At 34.0% G+C, this 20,692-nt stretch overlaps 1 protein-coding gene and 1 pseudogene across 1 annotated transcript; one reads left to right on the forward strand and one right to left on the reverse strand.

Moving 5' to 3' along the window:
- Positions 1-14,150: 14,150 nt before the first annotated feature.
- On the forward strand, positions 14,151-15,104 carry LOC128565684 (olfactory receptor 52E2). The gene has a single exon (XM_053562323.1). The coding sequence runs from the start codon at positions 14,151-14,153 to the stop codon at positions 15,102-15,104; it is 954 nt and encodes a 317-aa protein (XP_053418298.1).
- A 4,395-nt stretch (positions 15,105-19,499) lies between these two features.
- Positions 19,500-20,431, reverse strand: LOC128565889 (olfactory receptor 52J3-like; annotated as a pseudogene).
- Between the last annotated feature and the right edge of the window lie 261 nt (positions 20,432-20,692).

Below are 20,692 nucleotides of genomic sequence, written 5' to 3' on the forward strand. Positions count from 1 at the left end.
CATTCTGAAATCTTTTAATACTGAAATATATCATAGAATAAATATTGCTCAATTGAGTAGGTTTTACCAGCAGTGCACAGAGACAATTAATAATCAGTGAAACTTCTATTATACATACCCATATCACTTCACCATAGATGTTTGATTGTGCACAAAATTTCACAAAAAAGTATGGTCCCACTATTTCAATGTAGTCTGTTAGATTCATTCAATTAAATTCAACATTTTAATTCAACAGGTATCAATTGAGAATCTGTCACGCGTATTCCAAGTTCTATGCTAAAACCAATCGGAAAAAATGTACTAGAAAAGGTCTTTTTCCCAGTAGAACTTAGTCATTTAATATTTGGGTAAGTAGTTGTAACAGTTACACAAATCAGCAACTTAAACTAATAAAGTATAGATAATATAAAATTTTTCTCTTTCTACTTTAGGTACACAAAACACTTTCTTGAAATATTTTAAAATATTTTTATGAATATACATTTTATGGACAAAGAAATAGAAATACAGTTTAAACATAACAAAAGCCATTATAGTTCCACATGGGCCACATTTCTGAGTGAGCATTTATAATTCACTCTTCAAAGAAACCATAACTGTAGCAAACTGGAACATTTTAAGACAATTTTGGATTTGCACAAGTTTTCCATTATTTAAGCCTCTGAATCTATTTCTCATTCCATAGTCTTCTTCCAATCTCCACTTCCATGCTGCTAACAAAATGACAGACAACGTAGGCCTTAAAGTTTTACTAATGAAACTTCTTACTCTAGATAATTGTTTCAAGGTAATCTTACTCTGGGTCTCCTTACAATGTAATGTATGTGTATATCACTCTTCATCTCCAATCTGGTATTAGCCTTTGCAATTTACAAGCGTCTTTCTGATGATGACTGTCAAGAAAGAAACACGGATTTACATAGCAGTGCACACACAGTCATTAACATTCAAGTTTATAAAACACCACAAAATTGTCAGAACAGTGAGTTAATTTATGCCCACCAGTCCTTGATACTGAATCTATCATTTCTCTTGTTGTTCTTAGCTGCCTTCATGAAATATCAACTTAACAAAGTAAAGTACACTGTGATCCAGAGCTCTTTTCTCCCTATCACACACCACCGTGTGTGCAAATGTGTGTGTGTCTTGCAAGTGTACATTACTGCTTCCATTTTAAACAAATTCCTTAACAATCTCTAGAGAGTAGAATTTGATCCCAAATACAAAGAGGAGACAAAAAAATTAGTTAAGAAAATTACTCAAAGGTAAATAAATTACTAGATCGAGGGCATAGAAGAAAGAGTCTAAGAAAAAAGAAAAGAAACTATCCATAATTTGATAAGGGATGAATACATGCAAGGAGTTGTATTGAAATTTAGGGGATTGACAAAGGAGATGTAGTAAAATTGTATAATCAAATGTCTCCACTGGAACTTGGGCTTAGCTAATATAACAGAGCTTAGTTTATGGAAATGACATAATGTATAGAAACAGACACTAGGAATCAAATTGAATCCAAGTTCTGTTGTTCATTGCCATGTAATCTTGGTTTAAATATTTGCCTTCTCAAAAAAAAAAAAATTCCCTTATCTAAGGCTCCTTACCTATGAAATAAGACAACAATGCCTACATTGTAAGATTCTTTCAAAGCATCCTTGATCTGAGATAGACCATCAAATACATATGGTTTCTGTGATTATAGTGACTATAATTTCGAGAGGAACATGACAAAATAAAAAGCTATAGAGAAGTTAGTTTTTATATATTTTAGCTTGTGAAGACCCGAGTTGCTCAAGTATATACAGGATTATGCCAACACATTCTTACAATCAGTTCTCTTATCCCCTTCATTCATTCAGAAAGTTTTCTTCTCTTCCCCTGTTTTATTACTACTTCTCTTTTCCATGTTCTCATCTAGCCACAGATAAGGATCCATAGTTAAAATGTTACCTATCAGCAGACACCTGGGGAAGTTAACAAATCTCCCTCAGCATCCTTCTGAATTCCATTTGCTTAGGGAAGAGGTGTTTTGTGCTATAGCCACAACATCCAGAGTGAAATCTTTGCAATGCCCTATTAATTAGAACACCCTGGGGATAGTAGAGCCTGCAAAGCTCTTAACTCAATATTAACCTTTTCCTGTAAAACTGAATGTTAATGAACACAGCCCATGTTCTGATTCTTGTACCCCATTCTCAAGTGTAGGAGTATCTTATTTCCAGGGGGAAATCATTATTTTATTTTAAAGCTTGTACAATTTTTAAACATTTTTTTTTTCCTACAAGAATCCTGAAATTGATTCTTCACTCTTTATCCTGAACCCTTCAAGGAGGGTGAGGCTGGTCCATGTTCCACAATATGTAGGCTAACAATTGTACTAAATCTGGCGTATCTTCTTAATGTTGTCCAACTGCCATAATCATTCAATATTTGGCATAACTGTGACACTGAAACGTACAAAAGTACACTATGATATTATTATAATAACTAACTATTCAGCATAATTACACTACATTAAAGTGAATAAAATGCATAAAGTTTTGCATCCCACTAAGACCAATCATGCCATTCTTCTGCAGATTTCTTATCATTAAAAGAAACCAGATATGAAAATTCAGAGGACAGAACTAGTTCATCATTTTTCCACTGATTATGTAAAATCATGCAAAAATAGTCTTATCCTTTAAAAAGGTTTTTAGTTACTATGGGTACACAATGGTTGTGTATCTGTATAGGATACTTGTAATTTCAATTTTTAAGCCTATACAATGAGGAAATTTGTCAAGTTATAGTCTCCTTTATTGCTAACATCATATGAGTTTATTATCCTGCATTAGTGTTGAGGAGACAGAAATGAGGGGATCAAGCATACACGATGTGGTAGAGGCTTCCATTCTATTATAGAAGGCTTGTCCAGGAGTGATGGGGGCTGATTGTGGTCACTGAAAAGGATAAATCGTTTTCACGGTTCATTCAGCAAAGATGCATTCATTACCTACTAGGTGTTAGACACTTGTTTTAGGCACTTTCCATATACTAGTAATTAGAACTAACACAATGCATTTTTCCCAAAGCAGAGGAAAAGGACACGAGAAGTGAATAAATAAAAGAAACATTTAAGCTTTATGTTGAAACTTTAAGTGTAGAGTAGGGGTGGGGAATTCTAAGGAATAGTGTTAGGGCAACTGACACTAAGAATGTGACATTTAAAGAAAACTTTGAAGAAGGTTAGGAAGCAGACATGTAGAAGCTGAAGGAGAGTAGTGGGAAGCTTTCCAGCCAGAGAAAACACAGACACAAGGAAACCAAAGCTCAGGTGTGTATGGTGCAATCAAGAAATGACAAGTTTCATAGTATGTAACTTTCAAAGCTGTAACAACATTGGGAACCTTCAGAATTCCATGAACACACCCTTCATAGAGTCACAATTCCACAGATTAACAACAAGAGATCCTCAAATAGAGGCTAGCAATCAGGGTATTCCATGGATGTTATTTCAGTAAAGTAGTCATTTCGCGTCAACTCAATTATTTTTTGTCTTGATTTATCTTTTTGCTCTTATTTTTTTTCTATAGCACAAAAACATGGTAACAGAAGAAACATATTGTCAAATTACCACCTTCTTTTTTTTAATTGATTTATTATGTCTAAGTATATTTGCATGCCTTCTCATTCCCTCTTTTACTAAGTTGTAGTAATAACTATTAAATATTTAAGAGTGCCAAATCTATAAAGGAAATAGAGAAAATGACTTTTCATTTTGTTCAAGTAGGTAAACTGGCTGAAGAAGGAATAACAACACACATGAATGAAAAAATAAGAATTTTCTATACTGCTCACTATTTGCATACATTTAGAAACTATCACACAGTGAGAAACTATTTGAGCAAATAAGACTTACCTGCAAATATTTGCAAATATTGCTTTCATACTCTCCTGGACCTAACGCCATTGTGAAAATTCTAATACTAATATGATTATTAGCACTGTGTGGGTGATATGATTTTACTTTTTAGAAAACTTGGAATTTACCTTTACATTGCAGTTTAGAAAATCTATTCTTTGACTTATCATAAGATCTATAAACCTGAAATTGTTATATGTTTTTCATTTTGGAAATTATTAGTCAATTTTTAACTGTTTCCTCTCTTAATTAATAATTTCTATCTTTCTACAATTCATAATATATGATTTTGACAATTCTACTTGAATCCTCCAATTCTGCAAACTTCTAAAAAATTTTCCCAAGTTTTTTGACTTTTGATAATTTCATACTTGTTTTGTGATTTTCGATTTAACATTTTGTATGTATATCCTTAAAAATAATACTCTGTAATTTTATGAAAAAAGTATTATAAAAAATTGGTACAGTAAGTCTACTAAGTATAATTTTTTTCCCAAATTTAATTCTGTAGAGTTATATTTCCTATTGCTGCCATAATATACTAATAAATTTGGTGGCCTAAATCACAAAAAAAATTATTATCTTTTAGTTCTGTGTGTTACAAATTCAACACATACGTAACTAGGCTAAAATCAATATGTCGGCAGATTGCATTCTTTTCTGGAGGCTTTTTTTTTTTTATTAAATCATAACTGTATACAATGATATGATTATGGGGCATCATACACTCACTTCATAAACCATTTGACACATTTTTATCACAGTGGTTAACATAGCCTTTCCAGCGTTATCTCAGTTACTGTGCCAAAACATTTACATTCTACATTTACCAAGTTTCGCAAATACCCCTGTAATATGCACCATTTCCTTGGCATTTTCCTTTTTTCTTGGATACTCAACATTGCTTGGATCAAGGGCTCCACCTATCTTCAAGGCTGGCAATGAACAGCAATGTCTTTCTTATGCCCCATTCTTCTCATACCCCATTTCTGTTGCCTCCCATTTCCACTTTTTTCCATTAACATTGAAAATTGATTAGCAGCAACCCACCTCGATATAATATATATTTATTCAGAGGGGACTTGTATTTATCAACAGTTTGGAATTTGTTTGTTTCTTCTACATTCCTTAGGACTTTTAAAAATTTTTTAAATAACTTTAAAATAACTTAAAACTAATGATTCATCTTAGTTTTTTACTGGGCCATATGTAGCTATAATATAAGAGACTTTGCTATGGCTCTTGATTGCCTGGGATGAAAGCTTAACTTAGTTAAAAGCTCCATAACTTTGGCATTTCTTAGATTTTCAATTATATAGTTTCCTCACAGAATTAAAGACTCATGATTTCTTAGTTTTGGTTGTACTGTTGTTTTTAGCTTTGAGTTTCCATTTGAATCATTTATTTTGTTTTTCATTTGTATCCTTTTTAAAGATATTCCAGTTTTTAATGAACATTTAAATCCTATAATTAATTATTTTAAGAATATATATTTATACCTATTATAAAGCCTACATGAAAATATATTATTTGAGCCCCTATATTTTTTATGTCCCTTTTTATGCCACAGTTGTTTAATTATTTCTCTACTTGGTTATGCTAATGTACGATATTTAGTTAAAATGAAGTCAAAACAATTTGATGCCCGGGATAATGTTACATAAAGTTATTCTGATTTAGAAGATTTAAATTTAGGCTCAGCACCTGTGGCTCAAGCGGCTAAGGTGCCAGACACATACACCTGAGCTGGCTGGTTCTTATCCAGCCAAGGCGCGCCAAACAATAATGATGGCTGTAACCAAAACATAGCTGGGCTTTGTGGTGGGTGCCTGTAGTCCCAGCTACGTGGAAGGCGGAGGCAGGAGAATCCCTTAAGCCCAGGAGTTGGAGGTTGCTATGAGCTCTGATGCCACTCTACCCAGGGCAACAGCTTGAGGCTCTGTCTCAAAAAAAAAAGAAGATTTAAATTTATATTTATTCTGGAAGGTGGCCATGGACACTAGCGGTCTAACATCTTCTTATCAAGTCAGGATTTGAGATGGTTTGAACTTATGCCTGTTTCTCTAGAATGTGTCTATTCTGGCTCACTCTTACACTTAGGGAAGTTGCCTATGATATCATATCCAAAAGTCTGAATAGTCTCTAGAACCTTCCCTCTTTGGTATACATATTAAAATTGTAGTATTTTTTATTCCATTGTACAATTTAGTATTCATAGGTTTTTTTTCTATTGAAAACTTTCATAGTAGAAATCTGCCCACACCCCATTGTGTACATAAGTTCATCCAGCCATCCAAGACAGAGTAAGGATTGCCTCTATTTTGTCCCACTTGAACCTCCCTTAGGCATTTTCAGTTCCCATGGAAATTCTTTTTACCTCATGCTGGGCAACTTGCATCTCTTCAACCTACAAGTCTCTGCTCATTATATAGCGTAAGTAGCTACAGTTCCCTTAGGCTTTCAGAACTCTTATATAATGAGGACAAATGAGAAGCTTCTTTCATCACTTGTATGTAAACTGATAACATCCTAGACCCCTTAGGCAACATTATCTCCAACTTGAGCATTATAACCAGGAGTAAGAAAGCAAATCAGTAAGTTAATGGAACAAGCAGTTAATGCAAGTTACTTACACCATGAGTAAATCTCAAGGGAGAGAAGGGCAAAGTAAGGAGAGAAAACAACTACCATTTATGAAAGAAAAGAGGGAAGAGAAGGCAGGTTAAAGAAGGAAGAGATTGACTTTAGGTAGATGGACATAGGGGATTTGGATGAGAGTGAATTTTGTAGAAAAAAAAAGAATGTGAGATGAGATGTAATTGGCTTTTTCAGATAACTCAACAGAAAGTATTTGAAAGAAGTGGTGAGAAAGAAGCTTGATCTGTTATACAAATTGACATGGAAAATGCCTGCAACTTATTGAGTAACCGTGTCAATGACATGTTTGAGATTAGAAATAGTAAATCTGTCACAATGACTATGTGGACAGTTTGAGGAAAAGAGCACGCATGTGAGGAGGGAGAGTGGGGACAAAACCAGATGTAAATTTAGACTCTTCTCCCCACACATAAGGAAGAAAGATCCCATACGTACATTCCGACAAATTGATAGCAACAACTTTCCTTTTATTGTGAGAAAAATAGGAAGAAATTACTTTGTAAGCAGAGAAATGACTCTATCTGCTGCTTTTATTGTTGTTGTTAAGAATCTCTACCTTCTTTAAGGAAAATGTATTTGAAGAGAATGGAAGAAAGAAAAAAAGACTAATAAAATATTGCAGAAAATAAATCATGGTAACAGTGCTAAAGATCAGAGGTGAATAATTTATGTTAGATATAGAAACAAAAGGACCTATTGGTGGATTTGACAGAGAGGTAAAAGCATTTGAATGATAGCAAATAATACCTAGTTGAATACCTAGTTGTTATTGTTGTTTTGAGTAACTAACTGTATGATAAGAGTTATAATTACAAAGAAAGAAATATTAAGGAGGTTATTAGGAAAAACTACTTTGAGTATGCTTTTTTAATTTTTTTTTTATTAAATCTATTGCAGCCAAATTCATAATTGCTAAGTCATGGAAGAAGCCCACATGCCCATTGACCCATGGGCACCCATGGATTAATAAATCGTGATATATGTATGCCACGAAATACTAAGCAGCTTTTTTATTATTTTAGACTTTTGAGGGTCCATTAGACTGTTGAATGTACCACTCTGAAGATAATTAAAGATGTCAAGGATAGAGATGACATTGTAGAGATAGTTCTAAAAGTCATACTACTAGATAAAAACTTAGAAAATAAAGTAAAATATTAGAAAAAGGGTGTACTTATATAATAGAAATAAAACTATAACTGTGACCTAAGGTAACCGTGTCAACATTTAGAAATAGAACTGTGGAGAAATACTGAACAAAAATTATTTCAGTTGATGAGATGAGAGGAAATGAAAGTAAGAGTTTTCAAAGGACAGACCTGTCAACAGTGTCACTTGCTGAGAGTTGTAATAGGATGAGACATGGATGTTTGTGTGGGTTTGGTGGACAGATATCATTGATTGACTTAACTAGAACAGTTTTAGTTTCAGCAAGGTATATTGAGTATGAAGGGGCATGGTTTTCAGCATCCCAGATAGGTGGCTTTGTCTCATATATGCTCCTTGAGGTACGAGGGCCAGGGAAGGGAAAATTCCATTCTCGGCTACAAGTGAGACTCAGGGGTTAATTCCTCCCTGCTTGCTAAAAAGGCCTTGAGAAATGTATTCCCTGAGGTCCCCGCCGAGTCATAGCTGAAGATTTAGCACCTGTCTGGAGCTGAACTGTTGCTCTTCATTCTCTAACTTCAAATTATACAAAGGTTTCATTTAACCTTTTAGGGAGGTGGGTGAACAGAACAGACAGCCTGGTGTCCTTGTAGTTTATCTTTAAGTTAAATGCTCCAGACTTAGAAATGAAGTATAAGTGCTTTGTAACATTTATGCTGAGGAGAAATTTTTATGGCAGTCTCAACTAGTGCTTTTGTTTTTTAGTATTGCTTATTCTTATCTGATGAGTTTGGATATATAATACAGTGAATAAAGATGTACAATTGCTGTGGGCCTGAGCAAGCTCCCAGTCTTCCCTTAATTAATAAATAATTCATTCCATCTGCAGTGATACCTCTGTGTCATTGATTGGGCTAGTGGACAGCAGCATGAGTAGGATAACAAAATAGAGATCGGATGATGTGAGGAGAGTCTTATACACCTTATTATACTCTCACAGTCCCCTTTGATACACTTTTGGATAATTTTAATTGTTTCATCTTGCTTGAGGTGTTGTATTATTCAATCACCTGTGTTCAGTCTTTGTCACCACAAGTATATACACATACCTTTTTCCAGTTCAGGTTTTCACTTCTCATCATTGGAAGTTCCACTTATGTCTAATAAAATTCTCAAATGTTAAAAGCAAAGAAAACTTTGAAAGCAGTCAAAGAAAAGCAATCTGTAAGACACAAAGCTACACACATATGATTACCAGAAGATTTATTCACAGGAACCTGCAGGCCAGCAAAAGGTAAGATGATATTTTCATAGTCATGATAAAAAAAAAAAAAATAGAAATCTGCCAAATGAGAATACTACATCAACTAAGCCCGTCCTTTACAAATGAAGGTTAGATAAAGACTTTCCTAAGCAAGCAAAAACTGAGGGACTTTGTCACTACTAGAACTGCCTTACAAGACGTGCTAAAGGAAGTTCTTCAGTATGAAATGGAAGAATGTTTGAATGATACATAAGAAAGTATAAATCTCACTAGTATAGGCAAACATATGTACAAATACAGAATAATGTCATACTGCAATGGGGATGCATAAATCACCTTTAACTCTAGCATAAAAATAAAAAGAAAGAGTATTAAGAATAACAGTAGCCACAAAAAGTTGTTAATTGAAATCCATTATAAGAATAAATAAAATCTGACATCAATAACATAAAATATGTGGCATGAGTAAAATGGCAGAGTTTTGGTAAGCCATATGTAAGAGGAGTTACCAACTAAATGTAAACTTATACAAATAAGAGGTAAACTAATGAGTAAAATGTGTGTTTGATTTATTTTTCTTTTTAAAAACCATTTCCATCTAAGAACCTTTTCAAATATCCCTAATTCACATTGTTTGTTTGAGGTAGGTCTTTTTCAAATGATAATTTGATCTTCCAAATAAAGGGATTCAGAAGGAACTTTGTGTGTCTGTATGGTATGAAGAAGTCATATTTATGTAACTCTCTCAAGGATGAATTAAAAAAAAAAGTTTTAAAAGTGGATATATATTATTTCATTGAAAAATTAGCTTAGTGAAAAAAAAAGAAAAAGAAAAATTAACTTAGTGATATGACAGTTGTAATTTCATTCATGATAGATTTTAATATATGAAGAATGTTTGATATAACTTACAAAATTGGATGGGCAGCACTATTTCTTAGAAATATATTGAAGTGCCTGCTATTATTATTTCTGGTATCTTCTGACAACCATTATCTATATTTTGTGAAGTTTTACATGTTCAGAGATATAATGTCTGGAACTTTGTGCACTTACACATTTTTTTCATGAATATGAATATTTGATGTGCACAAATAAGATTTTTCTAGTAGTAATTTATTCTTTACCTGTTAAACCTTCTAAATTAAAAAGTGTTGTGTAAATTTATACAAGACATGATTTATATCCTTGTTACCACTTGTAAGCTGGGTAGTAACCCTCAAAATTTCTGTAGATTTTCTATTGTTTGGCCAAGTTTGGTTATGCTTTCTAATCTGTATATTGCACTTTTTGTTGGAACAATAAATATTTCCTATTGTCAGAAAGAAATAAAGTAGAATAGAGAAGGGAAGAAGAGAGAATTTTATTGCGTTTTTTTTTTTTTTTTTTTTTTCTGGTGTGGGCATGTAGTTGTTTATTGGTCTCATAATAGTATTGAATACACTGGATACTTGCTTTTCCATTTTTTTGTGATACTTCAGTAAAAAATGTTCTTCAACTCCATCCAGGTTAATATAAAAGGTATAAAGCCTCCATATTTTTTTATGGCTGAATAGTTTTCCATGTTATACGCATACCACAGTTTATTAATCCATTCGCGTATTGATGGGCACATGGGCTGAATTCACGTCTTAGAGATTGTAAATTCAGCAGTGATGACCATTCTAGTGCGAAAACTTTCATGGTAACATGATATTTTTTCCCCTTCCAGGTAGATACCTACTAATGAGATTGCAGGATCAAATGGAGGTTCTATTTTTAGCTCTTTGAGGATTCTCCATACTTCTTTCCATAGGGGCTATATCTATCAGTTTGCAGTTCCACCAGCAGTTTAAGAGTGTTCACTTCTTTCTACATCTACACCAGCATCTGCAGCTCCGGAACTTTGTGATGTGGACTATTTTCACTGGGGTTAGGTGATATCTTAGGATGGTTTTGGTGTTCATTTCTCTGATGACTCAAGATGATGAACAGTTTCTCATGTGGTTGTTGGCCATTTCTGTGTCTTCTTATGACAAGGTTTTAATGACTCTTGCCCACTTGTAAACGAGATTGATTGCTCTTTCCTCATTGATTAAGTAAAGCTCTCTGTAGACTCTAGCTATCCCCCTTTGTCATATTCTTAGCAGGCAAATATCTTCCCCCAGATGTGTTTGCTTTTGTTTTTTACTCTTTGCCATGCAAAAGAATTTTAGCTTGATCATGTCACTTTTAGTTTTTTTCAGTGTTGCTACAATTGTAAAGGGGTGTGTCTTGAAGGATGCCTCTCAAAAACATTGATGAAACTTTCCTTTTTTTACATGCCTTTGTCCATTAGAAGCCTAAACCCCATATTAACATTTCTATGTTTATAAAATCACATACAAGGCAGTCAAGGAGAAAATACAAGAGAATTCCCATAGTAAAATCATATAGACAGAATTCCTCAGGGAAAGATTGAAAATTCAAGATGGTCATGATAGTCTGGCTATCTTTGACTCAGATGCTAAGAACCAAGATGACTAACAATGCTTGCTTTAAAACATCCATCTCTAACTTTCTCTGGGAATCTTTTGTAATTCCTGAAGGTTACTAACCTTTCCCACCTTTATTTATCTGTAAAGGATATACGATGACCTTGGTTTTTTGCTTTTTCTTTGTTTTTAATGTTCTTCACAAATCTTCTAAAACAAACTAGTGTCCACAGGAGTAACAAGATTTATATAACTGAGGAAGTGAGTCTTGTTCTTTTCTCTATATACTCTATTTATACTCTCCTTTTATGTTTGTGTTCCTTCATCTGCATTGTCTTCCACATGGTTTCCTCTTCCCACCTTCCGGCTGCTTCCCTAAAACTTACACTCAGTACCATAATTATATCATCACAAGGACATAATTTCCACTAATTTAAATTTACATCATAGAATTCACTACTATTCCTTCACTCCTTGAAATGCCAAAAGGTATCAATTTTTACCCATTAATAGTTCTACATCTTTTACCTAATGGAAATTTCCAAGTTAACTCAAAAACTTTTGCAAACATGTGTATTGGGAATACAGGAAAATCTTGTTGATCTTTTGCTGTTTTGACTCAATGGATTCACATAAAATGTTGCCCCTATAACTAAATTTTTCTTTTACTTTTCCTAGTATCCACTGTCATAAAATCCATTATAACTCTTTCCAGTCCTATGTCAAGCCTAGTCCAAGATAATAAACAAAAAATACTTTAATTATTTTATGTAACTGAATAGATAATAAAAATCATCAAGAGAGTTCATATTTATGTTTTTCTTTTTAAAAACTATAGGATAATTACAAGATCCACCAACCTCTTTGCCACTCAAAATAAATAAGAACTAGGGAGTATTGACTTTTGGATTAGAAAGGGTTAAAAGTATTCATGATTCTATCAAAATGACATATGGAAAAAGCCTCTGCTCCTATTGGAACTACTAGGGATCATCTCCAGCTAACAGTGCCACCTGCCCCTCACTTTGCTTCTCTGCTTTAAAAACATCAATCTCTAACTTTCTCCAGGAATCTTTTGTAATTCCTGAATCTTGTAATTCCACATGCTCATCATCTGTATGGTGCTGCTCTTTCCAAGACTTTCTTATCACAGACACTTTTCTTGGTTTTGTTCCCTTTACATCAGTGCCTGGGTATCTTGACTCTTCTTGCTAAAAATTATGTCATAATTAATATTGCTCTCTGAATATATTTTTACTACAAAGTAATTGCATATTATGCTTGAGAACTACCCTCTCATCAGATATTATAAGAAAGATCAAAAAAATAGATAAGTGTTTAGGTAACTTAAAATTATTGAATTATCATGGACCCAATTTTCTAATACTCATTTTTTTTCCTTCTCACTCTAGTTTTTAATTCAACATCTGACATGTATCTTAAATTCCTAAAGGCATGATTACCTCAGCTATAAGCAGGATATAGTAGCATATGCTGTCTAGATTGATGCTGTTTTTTTAAAAAATTGTGTATTGTATAATGTGTGAGAAAGATTGTGTCTGCGTACATGTTTATGTATATATGCATTAGCCAGTGTATATAAAACAGGTAAAGTATACATTGTTTTTCTTTTCCTTTCCATTTTCCTTGCATTTCCATTCACCACTTTTTCTCCTATCTTTATTTCCCTGATATTATATCAAAAGCATTTTAAACTCCTGCAGCCTCTTAAAATCCTTGATCCTTAGATAAATTATAGTAAAATATAAAAATTAATATTTCCCTTGAAGGGTGTTTCTGCTTGGTTGGTTGGTTGGTTCATTGGTTTTTTTGAATAGAATTATGTTCTGTTGCCCAGACTGGAGAGCAGTAGTCTGACAATAGTTCACTGAAACCTCAAAATTCTGGGTTTAAGCCACCCTCCTGCCTCACCTTCTTAGGAGATCTGAGCCACCACATATGGCTAAATTTTATTTTTATATTTTGATAAAGACAGACTCTCACTATGTTGCACAGGCTGGACTGGAACTCCTGTTCTCAAGTGATAGTCCTGCCTCTCCCTCCCAAAACTCTGGGATTACAGGTGTGAGCCACAGTCCATGACCGAGGGGCTTTTTGTTTTTCTTATTTAAATGTTAGAGATAATTCATTGCATAGAATTTGACATAAAACCCAGTCTTGCAAAGAATAGGCAACACATCAATATTTGGTAGTTGATGCTGCTCTTTTCACTATTTCCTATTTTATTTTATAAATATGTTCATATTTTTAAATGATACAACTTTATTTTTAAAATTATTTTAATATTTTGGTATAAATTTTGATGAATCTCTGTATTTATTGACTACATACTACCTATCCTGTGTTCAGTCCCTGTAACTGTTCAAAATTCAAGAAAGTTCTGTTGATGATGATGAGAGAAGACAGCTAATGTAGGCAGTATCAAGGCGAATCTTAGCATAATTGACAAGCTATCAGAAGGATAAGATGCTAGCAAAGTTGAAAGTTTCACATAGAACATTTTATTTAAATTTAATGTATAACGTTTTTCAGGGACTTTTTTCTTGAAATGTCACTTATCTAGAGTTCTCAGTCCACAGTACATTTCAAATTGATAGATGTTACGCAGAAAATCAAATACACAAATGTATAATGTTGCTTATATTATCTTTAGGCCTCCAAAGACGTACAAAACTGTTGATAACATGCAGGTTAAGTGAGCAAGATCTGAAGACTGCGGACTTATGCATTAATAATCAAGATGTTCTTTCCTAATGAAACCCAGTTGCACCCCTCCTCCTTCTTATTGTTGGGGATCCCAGGACTAGAATCATTGCACATCTGGATCGGCCTTCCCTTCTGCACTGTGTACATGACAGCACTCATAGGGAACTTCACTATTCTGTTGGTGATCAAGACGGACAGCACCCTGCACCAGCCCATGTTCTACTTCCTGGCCATGTTGGCTGCCATTGACCTAGGCCTCTCAACAACTACTATCCCTAAGATGCTTGGGATTTTCTGGATCAACCTCAGAGAAATCACCTTTGGAGGCTGCCTCATCCAGATGTTTTTCATTCACAAGTTCACACTTATGGAGTCAGCAGTCCTCTTGGCAATGGCTTATGACCGCTACGTGGCCATTTGCAACCCACTTCGATATGGTACCATCCTCACCAATAAGGTTGTTTCTGTGATTGGCCTTGGAGTGTTACTGAGGGCATTTATTTTTGTCATCCCGTTTGTATTTCTCATTTTGCGACTGCCCTTCTGTGGGAATCATGTCATTCCCCACACCTACTGTGAGCACATGGGTCTTGCTCGTCTGTCTTGTGCCAGCATCAAGATCAATATCATCTATGGCTTGGGTGCCATTTGTAATCTACTGTTTGACATCGTAGCCATTGCCCTTTCTTATGTGCAAATACTCCATGCAGTTTTCCGTCTTCCTTCCCGTGAAGCCCGACTCAAGTCCCTCAGCACATGTGGTTCTCACGTTTGTGTAATCCTTGCCTTCTATACCCCAGCCCTCTTTTCCTTCATGACACATCGCTTTGGCCGAAATGTGCCCCGCTATATCCACATACTCCTGGCCAATCTTTATGTTGTAGTGCCGCCAATGCTCAATCCTGTCATCTATGGGGTCAGAACCAAACAAATCTATGACCGTGTGAGGAAAATGCTATCTCACAGGCAAGGGGTAGAAAAGCAATAGCACCTAATACACGTGAAGTTCCTACACAATTTTCCAAGAGTTTAGTCAGAGAAATACTTTGATGCAAAAACTTTGTCACACTATGTGGCTATATTGGCCTTCTTCTATATTTAATATATTGAACTATTTCTACTTTGCATGCCACAGTTCTTCTGCCAATGTATTCAATATACAAAAGATCAGTTTCCATTTATATGTAATGGAATTTAATAAAGTGTTGTAAATTTACTAAAAAAATAGAAACTGAAGCATGAACACAATTTTCTTCTATTCCAAGAATTATCTTGGGAAGAGAAGATACTAAGATTTTAGAGTATTTATAGTAGACTGAGGATAAATGAGTTCTAAATTATCTAGCATTCTTTATTTTCTATATTTACCCAAAGATTATCAATATTCTTATTGCCAGAAAAATTGAAATTCTTTATTCTAATAAAACTTTTATAATTGGAATTTAGCTTCTTAGAGATAGGTTAATTTCATTAGTCAAAATATTTATACATAATGCATTTCATTTAGTTTTGCAAGGCCATCTTTTACTATATTCATGTATTTGCTTATATATGTATGTAGGTATGTGTGTATATATGTGCTATATATATTTATGTATGTATACATGTGTGTATTTACATGTACATAGGGTATACATAAAATCCATGTGCAATTTACTATGTTAATCTATTTCAAATTGCACATGAACTTTATGTTCACCCACTATATAATAACACTTTGCTTTGGCCTATTTCTCTGCCTTTTCCTTAGACCTTAGATTATTATCCAGGACATGATTCCTTTGTGCTTTCCCCATCTCTGCTAATGACATTGATGCTGCTGGAAAATTAAAAATCTCAACCAGAGAAAAATATGCATACCAACGTACATATACACATGCAAGTGCACTTCTTTTCTTCGTGATTATTGGACAGCAATAAATGAGCTCTAGAAATTATTAAAACCACATTTTAGAGTGAAAGTTCTTAAACTCACCAACTTTGAATAAAAATATTTAGAGCAGGGGTGTCCAACCCATGGCACCCAATCTGCACGCAGCCTAGGATCATTACAACTGCAGCCCAACACAAACTATAAGCTTTCTTGAACATTATGAGATTTGTTTGTGATTTTTTTTTTTTTGGTGGAATTCAATTATGTGGTTCTCAAGCATTAACTTTGTAGATGAGGTCATGTCACAATTTTACATAACACATGTACATTCTCCCTGTTTGTACATATGTGTGGCTTCAATTTTACAGCAGTGTGTGGCTTCAAGTGTGCTCTTTCAAGAGCAGACAATCAAATTCATACTATCAGAAAGAAGATATGCTCATGGTGATTGGGTGAGAGAGTGATTATCAATAATATTTCAACCTATCATTGAAATTTTAGGCATTTGATACTATTTATCAGTCAGGTAGGCATTCTTACTTGATTATTAAGGGTACTTCCACACCTCGGTCGTGCCTCACACATCACCCAGCAAGCTTTACAGTCTTCCATCTCACCCTCCATGGGCAGCTGAGATGTGGAAGGGCCCAAACCTGCTTTCTATTTGTATTCAGTTAATTTTGGTAATAAAAATAAACATAGTCCCTTATCTATAATCATTTTTTAATCTTAGCATGGCTTCTACAACATCTCAAAGAAAAGAAAATCTAGAAAAAGAAAAATTATGGCTGAAGAAGATTGTTCCATAAAAAGTAGGAGTTGACTACTTTTTTGTTAAGGCAAATAGTAAGGCACTCTATTTACTTTGTAGGGAATTTGTGTAAGTTTTAAAAACTATAATTTGAAAAGGCATTGTATGCAATAAACATGCACTAAATTCAATGCATATGAAGACTGTGCCATAAGGACAAAATAGAAATACTGAAAAAACGTTTGTCTTCTCAACAACATTGTTTTTGAAGTTACAACTCAGAAGGATTCGATTGTAAAGGCTAGTTATGTGCTACCATATTTAATATCAAAACCATTTGTTAATGATGAGTTTATTAAGCAATATATCGAAGGAATGGTAGATATAATTTGACCTGATAAAAAGGGAGAAATTTGTAAGTCACGTCTCTCCAAATTATAGCCAGGTAGATTGAAGAAATTGGAAAATCTATCAAAAAGAAGATTGGAGAGTAAAGCTACATGCTGAAGACACCCAGTGATTCCTTTACCATAAGCATCAGGGGCCTTAATGCCCACAAACTAATCAGATAAGGAACCAATTCCAGCTTCCTATTCTTAAGAGTGTTTTTCCCAAAATCCACCTTTGCAATTTATTGTTATATTGGTGAAGATTCAGTGAAAAAAAAGCAGAACTACTATGAACACTAAGGAGGAAAGAATTTATTACAGTAATATACATGATTGTAGAAGGAGCTAAAAGAGAAAAGATCTGAAAACAAATTAATAACCAGTACTTGCATGCATGAATGAGTCAGTGTTTACAGAAAGTGACATACATTTAGTCTCTAGGAAGGAATCATAAAGAAAACGGGAATAGCAATGTATGGAAGTTGATTTTTCATGGATATTACCTCTGCACATTCACAGTAAGTATCTGATGGTGGTGACTATTGACCCAAAGGTCCAGTAGTGGTAGAAAGCTTCACATGGAGCTTGGGAAAGTGAGGAGAAATTAGAATGATCTGTTATGACTGAGTTTATCTGTCATATCCTGTAAACCATGCTGAACAATGGAACATCATGGCTAATATATCACATTTGTTCCTGTGACTTATGCATGTTTCTCATGTGACCAACTCTAAGCTCAAAGCTTAGAAGAAAGAGCTGTAGGAAACAGGATTCCAGCTTAGCTACTAATCACAGTATAAAATCACCAAGGAATATTCTATCCCTGATGGCTGGACATGCGAGAACCATAATTTGTGCTCATTTAAATGTTAAAGAATGTATTAATTGTTCAATTGATTAAAATGAATCAAAGAATAAATTTACTTAAAATGTCATCATTTCATCTGGATATTTTTAACTATGAAAAAATAATTCTGGTGTTTTTTTTAAAAATAAATTATTGTAAAGAACAAAAGGAGAAGGAAAATATAGAAGAAAATCAGCTCTACTACTTATTAAATTATATTATAATTTGAATGATCAAAACATCATGGTACTCGTTCAAGAATAAACAGGCAGGCATACTGTGTTAATGATGCAGCTTCATGAACATATTCAAATTTAGAATGATAAAAGAATAAAAACAAATTAGCTATCAAGTATGAGTTTTTAAGTCAATCATGTTATGAAAACTGACTAGAAATAGAAAAAAATCATTTCTTTACATTTTATAAAAAAATTGCAGTCAGATTAGAGTTCAATGTAAAAGTAAACACATGCACACACACTCCAACAATAAAATAGAGGTTGGCCTCCAACACACAGCTACGCAGAAACCCTAAATGTTAAAGTGCTAGAAGACTATGCCAGATAATACAAATTGTATCAAATTTAGTTAAAAAAAATTGTCCATTATATTAAAATGAGGTATTAAATACAAACGATTTATAGTAAGGTGTTGCTATGTGAAGTGTATCCAAATAACTCCTATAACGAGACTTTTAAAAAACTTGGCAGAAAATTTGGGGAGGAGGAAGAAAAATGTTTTAAATATGCATAAAATATTCATACACACAAAATATGACTCAATGTTCTTTCTGTTAAAATTACAGAATATGATATGTACTATATTATTAAAAGGTGGGAGTATAAATGCCCATATAATACAAATGAAAGCTTCTACTGTATTTAAAAAGGAAAGACCATATACTGTATGTATCAACATAGAATAGGCTGTGAATGATACACAGTGTATTACTAATTGCATTAATTAAAAATTACAATTGCATCCAGGCTAATGAATGAAGTAAAATAGAAAATTTACACCATAAATAAGACAAAAAACATGTAGCAGCTTTCCTATCTCTGAAGATAAGAGGGAAAAAAAAAACTAGAATCAGATTAGGGTATACCAATATAGGTCATATCAATATAAATGTCTCATATAATTAATTAAGAATAATATTTGAGATAAATGACTCAATAGTAATATTTTTTATTCCATTCTTTGGGAACAAATTTGTTTGCTATACACTTCCTTGCCACTGTTGAGGAAATATATATATAGTCTGGTATCACTTTTAACAACTGTAATAATAAGGAAAAACATTGCCTAAATTTATTCTCTCAACTCAAAGTGAAATCATGCAAATTTCTCACTTCCACAAAAGAAATTAGTGCTTGAATTTGGAAGATTATCACTATTCAAATCTTAGGATTTTAAGGGATCAAATTCCTTGGAAACATTAAATTCAGATAAACAAAAATATTTCTGACAAAACTTTTCCTTGCTGAATCAAAATCTCCAGTAAGCAAAAAAGATAAGAGTTTCTATTTTTTAATAAAAGTACAGATCACTCTCTCTCGTGTCTGTTTGGTCCTCACTCCATAAATGAGGAGGGTTGAGAGAAGGATTACCAAGTAGAGATTAGCAACAAGAATGTGAATATAGCGCGGTATGTTGTGTTGAAATTGGTGAGTAAGAAAAGAGAAAAATGAGGCGATGTAGAAAACACAGATGACTCCAACATGGGAGCCACACATGCTCAGGGCTTTTAGCCAAGCATCTTGTGATGGGAGGTGGAAGACAGCACGGAGAATGTAAACGTATAGATGGCTGTAAGGAACAGGTTCAGAAGAAAGAGAGAAACCACAAAGAGCCTATAGATACCATTGATATGGATATTGCCACAGGACAATTTGGCAATGCCCATGTACTCACACTAGGAATGGCTTATTATATGAGCTTGACAAAAGGGCAAGTGGTAAATGAGGTAAACCCTGGGAGGTGTAAACAAGACTGGGCAAATCACACTGACCATGCTGATGCCCACCAGCACCCGGGGCATCAAGATGGTCATGTAGTGTAAGGGGCCACAGATGACCACATAGCAGTCAAAGACCATAGATACTAGGATCTCAGCCTCCATGCCAGTGAATGCATGAATCAGAAACATCTGGGCCACACAAGCCCCAAAGTTAATCTCATGAGCATTGAACCAGAAGATTCGCAGCACATGGGGCACAGAGGTTGTAGAAAGGGCCAAATCAATTGTTGACAGAATGGCCAGAAAGTAGAACATGGGCTCCCAGGGAGTCTGTTCAGCCTTGATGACTAGCAGAATGGTGGTGTTGCCCAGTAAAGCCACAAGGTAAACAGAACAGAAAGGTAAGGAGATCCAGACGTGGACATCTTCCAAACCTGGGTCTCCAATGAGGAAAAATGTGGCTGGGTGAAAAATACTCCTATTATAATAAAACATCTTTCCAAATGCCAATGTAGAAGTTGCCACTCTTATAAATGGGAACTGAGGAGAGAAAAACAAGATTGAATATGAATTTGGAATACAAATGACTATGTGTTTAATTCAATACATATTGGAATGAAAATTAAAACATTTGCTATTTGCAAAGACCTGTTAATGTAATTTTTATTCCATATTGAGCCATAATCAATTGGATCTGCCAGTCTCAAAGAGGTTAATCTTTGTATTGATGTAACCCTAATTTCTAACATGGAAAAC

This window comes from Nycticebus coucang, chromosome 14, assembly GCF_027406575.1.
Source record: "Nycticebus coucang isolate mNycCou1 chromosome 14, mNycCou1.pri, whole genome shotgun sequence".
Lineage (NCBI taxonomy): Eukaryota > Metazoa > Chordata > Mammalia > Primates > Lorisidae > Nycticebus > Nycticebus coucang.